Genomic DNA, 8,301 nt, shown 5'->3' on the forward strand with positions numbered 1-8,301 from the left:
TATAGTGTATTAAACCAACCGGACAGCTCGATACTGACACTTACATTTAAAGTCGCTGTCCAACGGGCGGAGAGACGAAGCGGGAGCTACTGGCGCCAGTAGCAAGACTTAACGGCGGTTAGGAAATGGTACGGTCCACTTTAGGGGTGTCTGAAATCCTATCACAAGATTCTTCCAGGCATGAACATGGGAAATACATTGTAATAGTTATAATTACAGGTAAGAAAAATATATAGATGTTGCTGGACTGTTGTTTTTACCTCCTTTTGGGAGGGTCCATGTCTTAATCGGGGAGGTTAACCCCCCCATCCCCCCTAATTAAAACCCTGTTTACTACTGAGCGATGTTGGCAACTGATTTTCTAACTAAATTTTTTAAACCTTTTACTTCAGCTTTCCATCACTGCTTTGTTTAACTCTAGAGTGTCTGAAATGTAATTTTTGGAATGATAGAAAATACATGTATATTTACATACTTTTACATTTTGTCAGTGCAAAAATATCATCAATATAAAATTATGGATTTCTTAAATCAGGCTTCATCATACACTTTATTTACTTCTCTTTATACTGGATGCTTCTGAAATTAACGAGGTGTAATAATCTTTAACCAACCTAAACTTCTAGTTTGTTTATTTTAAAGGATACAGTTACTTTGCAGATTAAGATTTTACATAAAACAAAGGGTCAATTTGTAAAATATGATGCTTTGTTATGGGTTAAACTAGCATCAGTGTAGTAGCTATATTTAATATCACCATGAGCAGCTACCAGGCTAACAATTAAATGCTCCTTGGTATAGGATGAATGCATCAGTAATAATAATCACATAGTATATACTAGGTGAGGAAGTAGGCGGAGTTGGTGCAGGTGGTGGAGCAGTATCAACCAGACATAGATGGGCCGGTTCTTCAGGACACATATAAACTAACTCCTCATGTGATGCTGCCTGTCTCCTTTGTTCTTTAAGTATGGCATGACTCCACTGATGCATGCAGCATATAAAGGCAAGGCAGATATGTGTCGTCTGCTGCTGCAGCATGGGGCCGATGTGAATTGCAACCAACATGAATATGGATACACTGCTCTCATGTTTGCCAGCCTGTCAGGTACAAGTGTGTGTGTTGTAAGCTTTTCTTGAAGTGCTTTTTATTGATTTAAATCTAAATTTATCTAGTTTAAGATTTAAGTTTCAGTAATTCATTGTTGGTACAATGAAGTGTTGTACTTCTGAATATCAAACCACTGATTCCTACAGGGAAGACAGACATCACCTCCATGATGCTGGATGCAGGAGCAGAGACAGACCTGGTGAACTCTGTGGGTCGCACCGCTGCTCAGATGGCAGCGTTTGTAGGTGAGACAGGCAAAGACTGTACTGGTAGCGATCTAGTGACTGTGAGGTTGCTCACATCACAACCTCTACGTTCTCCTTCCAGGCCAGCACGACTGTGTAACAGTGATCAATAACTTCTTCTCACGGGCAAGGCTGGAGTACTACACCAGACCACAGGGGCTGGAGAGGGAGCCCAAGCTGCCTCAAAGGCTGGCGGGGCCGCTGCACAAGATCATCATGACCACCAACCTCAACCCAGTCAAGGTGAGGCCCACTAATGAGCTGAAGCATGCACACCTCATCACATGGTCACTGGCACCTGATTTCAGAAGTATATTTCAGTTTTATTTTTTGGCTGGACCGCAACAGTGGGGCCAGCACTATAATCAGGAATGTCCCTGACTGACTGACTGACTGACTGATTGACTGACTGATTGACTGACTTGGAGTTTCTGGATCAAACAGGTTCTATGAGGGGATGTTTACAGCTGCAGTGTTGACAACTTAGCTCATTGTCTCTAGACTTGGAGAGTTTGTTTCAATCAGTCTGGGTATAATCCTGGTTCAGGTCTGGACCGTGTATGTGCACAGGCAGTCTACTGCAGGCGGTATATCAAAAATAACATATCTGCCTTAATCCAGTATATTCTTCTACTCTACCTATGTATTTTCTGTTTAAATGGGACGCTATAATGGAATTGGCAATATAGCTTATGAATTTTAAGACTGGGCTTGCACTGCTTGTGCAGCTGCGTCAGGGATCATGATCAGAGTGATAGTGAAGGAACTGCTCTCTCCGCTGTGTCCAGTTTTTATTCAGCCTGACCAATCAATCAGATAGAAAAAAGGTTTGATTATTTGAATGTGGCATGTTTATGATTGGTCAAATCGACAAGGACAAAATAAATATTCTTTTTCAAATTTGGGATGAAGCCGGAGGCTTTGGTGGGGCATTGCTCCCCCCGTGCCCATGCCTAGAGATCAACTGTAAAGGTAGTATGACGGTGATGTGCAGTGCTAAAGACTGATTACACACACAGGCTTGGAAAGTCCGGTGCCCTCTGAGTTCCTTACAGGCCCATGTGATCTGTGCTGGCTCCGCTTCAGACCACAGCTCTCACTGGGCCGCCCTCCATCTAAATATATCGACTGGGAGTCAGTCAGATATATTAGGTGGCACTTGCATGTTGAAATATTACAGAGGGCGTGCAGCAGGAAGCGGTGTGTGCACAACATGGTGTTAATATAAACTAAGCTTTGACAGTATTTCTGTGTATATGAAGATCACATAGAACGCAGCCGACAGCAGACGTCATGTAATGTTAGTGTCAGGATGCATTCCTAACTCCACATCATACAGATATTCATGGCCCCCTGATTATGAATCCTAATGGTTTTGCTGATGTTTTGCTGATGTTGGTCGGTTGGTCTACCACTTTGACCTATACTATCAATATCTTACGATTGGATGGGGTTGCCCCAACATTGTGTACAGACATTCATGCTCCCCAGAGGATAATTCCCCCCAACATCTTCTGGTGCCTCCCTGACTTTTCCTCTAGCGCCACCATGAGCTCGACACATTTGTGTTGATTTTTTATTTGGCGTCATCATCACAACAAAATACAAATTTGTCCAATACTTTAGCATTTAGCTGAAGCTGCCGCTGTGTGTAGATACAGCCCCACAGAGCTGCTAGTACGCCTGTAAACTCTCCAGTCCTGTTTTGGGGGAGGTTGTTAGGTCCTTTGCACCTTTGCTGATAGTATTTATATATATTATATATTTATATATATTATATGTATTTATATATATTATATAAATATATATTCAACAGAGGATGAAGCTGTTTGCATTCTTTTATTTGACATCTACTGGGCTTCTTTCCAAAGAATGAGGGATTAGTGTCTGGTTGCTGTCACTGTCAGCCTCAGTGTAAGCAATGCAGTGTTAACAGTACACGATGCATAAGCTATGAATAACAGAATGAGATGGAATAACTGAGGGATATAGTGTATGTACTCCCTCCTTCCTGTCCCAATCATTGACCCCAGAACAGCTCTGCCCAGACATGTTTGTCTAACCAGCTCTCCAATCTGTCAGATAGTCATGCTGGTGAAGGAGAACCCTGTGCTGGTGGACGTGGAAGCTCTGGAGAAGTGTTACCAGGTGATGGACCTGCTGTGTGAGCAGTGTGTGAAGCAGCAAGACATGAACGAGGTGCTGGCCATGAAGATGCACTACATCAGCTGTGTGCTGCAGAAATGCCTGGCCTTCCTGCAGAAACAAGACGACAAGCTAGATGCACTCGTCAAGAGGTGAGTCAGTCCTCATCTGAACACGGAGCTTCAGGAAGTGCTCAATCAATCTACACTCAATAACCCATATTGACAAAATGTTTCTAGATGTTTCTCTAAATTCATTAAAAATAAAAAAATATGCAGTAGTCAGCTGCTTCCTGTTTACTTTAATTATCACTGATATGTGTCTAGACCTGGACTGGAGTCCATCTGTGGTGAACTGAACTGACTGGATAGAGTTTAGAAAGACTCACACCTGTGTGTATCAGGTCCCACAGCTCACCTGCAGGTCCATGATGACCATGATGATGATGATGATGTGCAGATGTGATGAGACAGAGATCAGGACAAAAAGCTCTGAGGGTTTAACTTGTCCAGGTTTTCTGTCTCTGAGATTTCAGCCCAATACAAGAGGGTCATGAAGCCACCATGATCAGTCAGCGTCATCCTCTGGGGACCCTAAATATCGACAACAAATATCATTGGAATCCAATCCAACTAGGTACAATATATAATATGACATCACTTTCTGTTGTCTCCGACCTGCTTTAATGCTGCTGGGCCCCAGCCTGCTGAGGGGGAGGGACAGTGATGGTTTCCCACAGTACCAGGAGAAGTTCATTCGGGACTGCATCAGGAAGTTTCCTTACTGTGAGGCCACACTGCTTCAGCAGCTGGTGAGGAGCATTGCACCGGTAGAGATTGTAAGTGAAGAAGAGAACTGAAGCGCAGTGAATAAAATATCATGTTTAGCTAAAGGCCTCAAGAATCAATGAGGAAAAGTAGAGTGGGGTTAGTCTTAGCTGGTGATATACAGTGGGGTGATTTAGGTTACTGGGTAATTATTTTCTCTTTAATCACTGTTGATATATCACTGTTAATGTGACTGATATAACTTTAATGCATCATGGCACCTTGTTTCCAGGGCAACAACCCGACAGCATTCTCCGTGCTGACCCAGGCGCTGACAGGTCAGATGACGTTTGTTGATGCCGACTATTGTGCTACATGTGGGGAGAGGGGAGCAGACAAGAGATGCTCCCTGTGTAAAGCAGTAAGTCGACGTCTATAATCTAAGTCTGGTCATGAGGGATGTCCATGTTCTACCTGTGGCTCATGTTCTCTTTGTCTTCAAGGTGACTTACTGCAACCTGACCTGCCAGAAGCTCCACTGGTTCACCCACAAAAAGATATGCAGGATTCTGCAGGAGCAGAACGCTGACCTGGAGAAGGACACTCCGAGGCTGAAAGAGCTGAAAGGTGCTCATCTTTTACCTGTCTTCTACAGTTTAGTACTGTACACCTGTGGGTCACAGAGTCTGCTCTGGGGAGCGAAGCTACCCCCCTTCCCTCAACTCTGTGTATGTATCCCATTGCCTTGAAGTACCTGTCGTGGTACGTGGCAGACTGCAAGAGCCAGCCTCATTATGTTGTGCTTAAAGGCTGATGCCAACAATTTTCCACTTCAGCATGTGTTTCCAGGTGTTCCAGGTGTTCCAGGTCAGCTTTTTCTATAATACCCACCCAGCAATACTACTACAAATTTACAAGACTTTTATGAAGGTGTTCTGAAGATAAACGCTTAAACTTTTGTCAGTATTCGCATATCATACCTGATTACTTCAGTTAGAGTCTCCAATATTCAATTATTAAGTTCATTTTTTCACGAGAACATAACTATAACTCATTAATCTATCAACATGCGGTGGTGACTTTGGTGTTTGGTGTTTTTACATAAAAGTATTCTGAGTTATGAATGTGGTAAGGAGAAGTCAATTGCAGACTATCGAGCGACTTCACAGCACTTCTCTCCACATTTCAAACATTTCCCTCCTTCCTGCTGCATCAGTGGCTGTGTCAGCGGGTATAATTGTTTTTGTTAACTTTCTGGCTACAAAATGTAGGTCTACCTGCAAAGATCCGTTAAGATTTCACTTCAGGAGGCCTGGGTGAAGACAGCGAGTGCACCCGAGCGAAAGGCCGATGACGCGATTCTTTCAGTCTGCGAAAGTGCTCCTATTGGTTACTGCCTGTGTCAATCATTCTCTATGACTTCTTTAGGACAAAAATACAAAAAAAATGTACGAACTGATGTAGTTTAGGTTGGGTTTTAGTCATATGCTCATTTTTTCATGCATACGTTCCCTGTCATCCTGTTTCATTGGATGTAATGCAGGTCAGCAGCAGGACAGTGAAGGCTGTAGCTAACAGCATATATCAGGCCACGTGTGCGCCCTCTAGTGTTGAATAAACATAATTACTATGTCGGCTCCCTGTTAGATGATGAAAGCGACCTGGTGCTGGAGACGGCCAACTTCCTGCAGGAGCTGTGTCTGCGGGCGGAGGAGAAGGTGGCTGCCGCTGGAGGCTGCCCTGCAGAGCTGCTCGCCTGTCCCTCCACTTCCACCGAGGGACCGTCCTGCACCCAAGACTGAGGCAGGACAACCAGCCGAGGACCCTGAACGACTCTGAGTCACCTGTTTTTGTGAATTTTCACAAAGGTTACACATGGAGAGGCGTGGCCGAGCAGACACCATGTCAGCAGGATACTTCCTGTTTCTATATTTCACATCAAGCCATGTAGTTTTAGATCAGCAAAAGCTGATCCTGGTAACTTTACACACTGGCAGCTGCTCAAAGTAAAGTCTTAGTATTGCGATTTTCCAAATTAAAAATAAGAAGCTGATGCCAGAAAATATTCTGGTTAGTCTGATGAGTGAATGATAGATTCTAGTTCTAGCTTTTCTGGGAGGAACAATCACTCAGTACTGTTGAAGAGACCATCGCTAAACGTGATCACAAAGAGTATTATTAAGGAGTTGACCTCCTACTTTCTCCACATTCTTTTAGTGTTTTAGCAGATACCTCAGAACATTGTGAATTAATTTGCATGTAGGTGAAAACAAAATATCAGTTGAGAACAGGTTTGTGTGCAGACAGAAGAGGAAGAGAAAATCCTCCATCTTTGGCCCAGTCAGGTGCAGGAGAGCCGGCTGTGACGGGCTGTGGTCAGGTAAAGATAGAAGTGGGGCCCGTGTCCTAACTGTCCGTGAGCTGCAGCAGGAACTGCTCCGTGTGCGTCAAGCCAGGGACATTCGGTGGACATGGTCTCCATCTCTCTCCTCTCCTTTCCTGTGATCTCTTTGCTGTCATTAGTTAATAAAGACATAGATACATCCTGTCCTGTTTCAGCTACTTACTGACTCCACAGAGGAACATTGATATCGGACGACTCTGCAAAATCCCAAATTACAACAACAACAACAACAACAACATTACCTAACTTAAGTTTTTCAAATTCTCACTTTAAACACATATGCTCAGGTCTAATGTGTACGTCTAATGAACCACGCCTGAACCACAGTTAATACTTTATGTGGCAACACAAACATCTGGCCACAGCTGGAGAAAGACTGGAGTTACTGTTAATAAAAAGGGCAAATGTTGGAGTAAACTCCAGATGTGCAACATGTCCATCAACCTCACTCTCAACTTAGTGCCTCACTAAATAAACACACACTACTTCCTGATTGACCCTGAATGTCTGCACATGTAATGTGTGAGGTGCTGAATCATCAATATGGACATAGACATAGTGTTTACACCTTGTCAGTCCAGGACAGTGATCAGTCAGTAAATAACAGTAAACCTAAATGTCCTTTGTGTTGTCTGTACTAACAATATCCTCATGGACTTGCCACCACTGATTCCACATGCAAAATGTATAGGCTGTGTACAGAGTTGTGTTTATCCCTGTGTGTAGTTCAGAGGCTGTTTGTCACAGGAAACACACACTTCACCTCTGTGTGGATCACAGCCTTGTACAAACACAGTCATGGACTACAAACTGAGAATGATTGTATTAATGAAAAATACTGAACTCGGCTGTAAAAACACAGTTCCATGATGTGAACGTCACTGTGTTCCTGGTGTGAACTCTAGGAAGTGATGTGCATTTGATCTTCGACGTGTTGTTGTTGTGTTGTTAAAGTAGCCACATCCGTCTACTTTCATCTGCTTTATCTACTAAATGAGTAACGTTTGCTGACATCAGAGGGACTGGGTGAAGTTACTTTACCAGCTGTGATCACGTGCCGTCATATATCAGACTGTGGCTCGTCTACAGGCCCAACAACAGACTGTCTGTGATGACACTGTAAAGACCTCAGTAACAGATGAATCACAGGTTTTACTTGCTAAATATCGTAAGAAGTAACTTCAGAAGGTTGTTTTCATTTATTTATTTGGCACCATGATCAATGTAAATGCCATTAGATTTTTCATACATATTTTAAGTTTTCCTCCAACATTACTCCAGTTACACCAGCAGGTGGCGGCGTTTTCCTTCTCCTCTCCTTTCCCTCCTTCTTATGTTTATCTGAATGGCTAAAACATTAAATCCCAAACACTCAGTGGCCTGAACACATTTAATGGATCAATCAGTCTTTTGGAAACAAACATAAATAAGTTTCACCTGGTCAGACACAAGCTTCAGATCTCATTTCACCTTTTTACAAAATCCTAAACTCATTTTCACTAAAACAAATAGTTTTTATCAGTTGCTAAAAAGAGCTGGTGAAAACTGCAGCCTCAGAAACTCTTCATACAGTCTGAATTACCAACACGCTTCTTGACCAGCTGTTAATCTCACCTACAAAACTCACTC

At 43.0% G+C, this 8,301-nt stretch overlaps 1 protein-coding gene across 2 annotated transcripts; it reads left to right on the top strand.

Moving 5' to 3' along the window:
* Nucleotides 1-973: 973 nt before the first annotated feature.
* LOC111651436 (ankyrin repeat and MYND domain-containing protein 2-like) lies at nt 974-6,811 on the top strand. 2 transcript variants are annotated; one of them, XM_087172704.1, is made up of 8 exons: nt 974-1,108; nt 1,258-1,356; nt 1,439-1,599; nt 3,439-3,653; nt 4,204-4,339; nt 4,561-4,689; nt 4,772-4,895; nt 5,916-6,811. In XM_087172704.1, the coding sequence occupies exons 1-8, from the start codon at nt 976-978 to the stop codon at nt 6,068-6,070; spliced, it is 1,152 nt and encodes a 383-aa protein (XP_087028830.1). In that variant the 5' UTR covers nt 974-975; the 3' UTR covers nt 6,071-6,811. The 2 variants fall into 2 exon arrangements, with proteins under 2 accessions (XP_087028830.1, XP_023257147.1); XM_023401379.2 differs by having other exon boundaries at nt 4,204-4,312.
* The last annotated feature ends 1,490 nt before the right edge of the window (nt 6,812-8,301 follow it).

Source organism: Seriola lalandi, unplaced genomic scaffold (genome assembly GCF_002814215.2).
Source record: "Seriola lalandi dorsalis isolate HSWRI2012SDOR001 ecotype SW California unplaced genomic scaffold, Sedor1 jcf7180002053632, whole genome shotgun sequence".
Classification (NCBI taxonomy): Eukaryota; Metazoa; Chordata; class Actinopteri; order Carangiformes; family Carangidae; genus Seriola; species Seriola lalandi.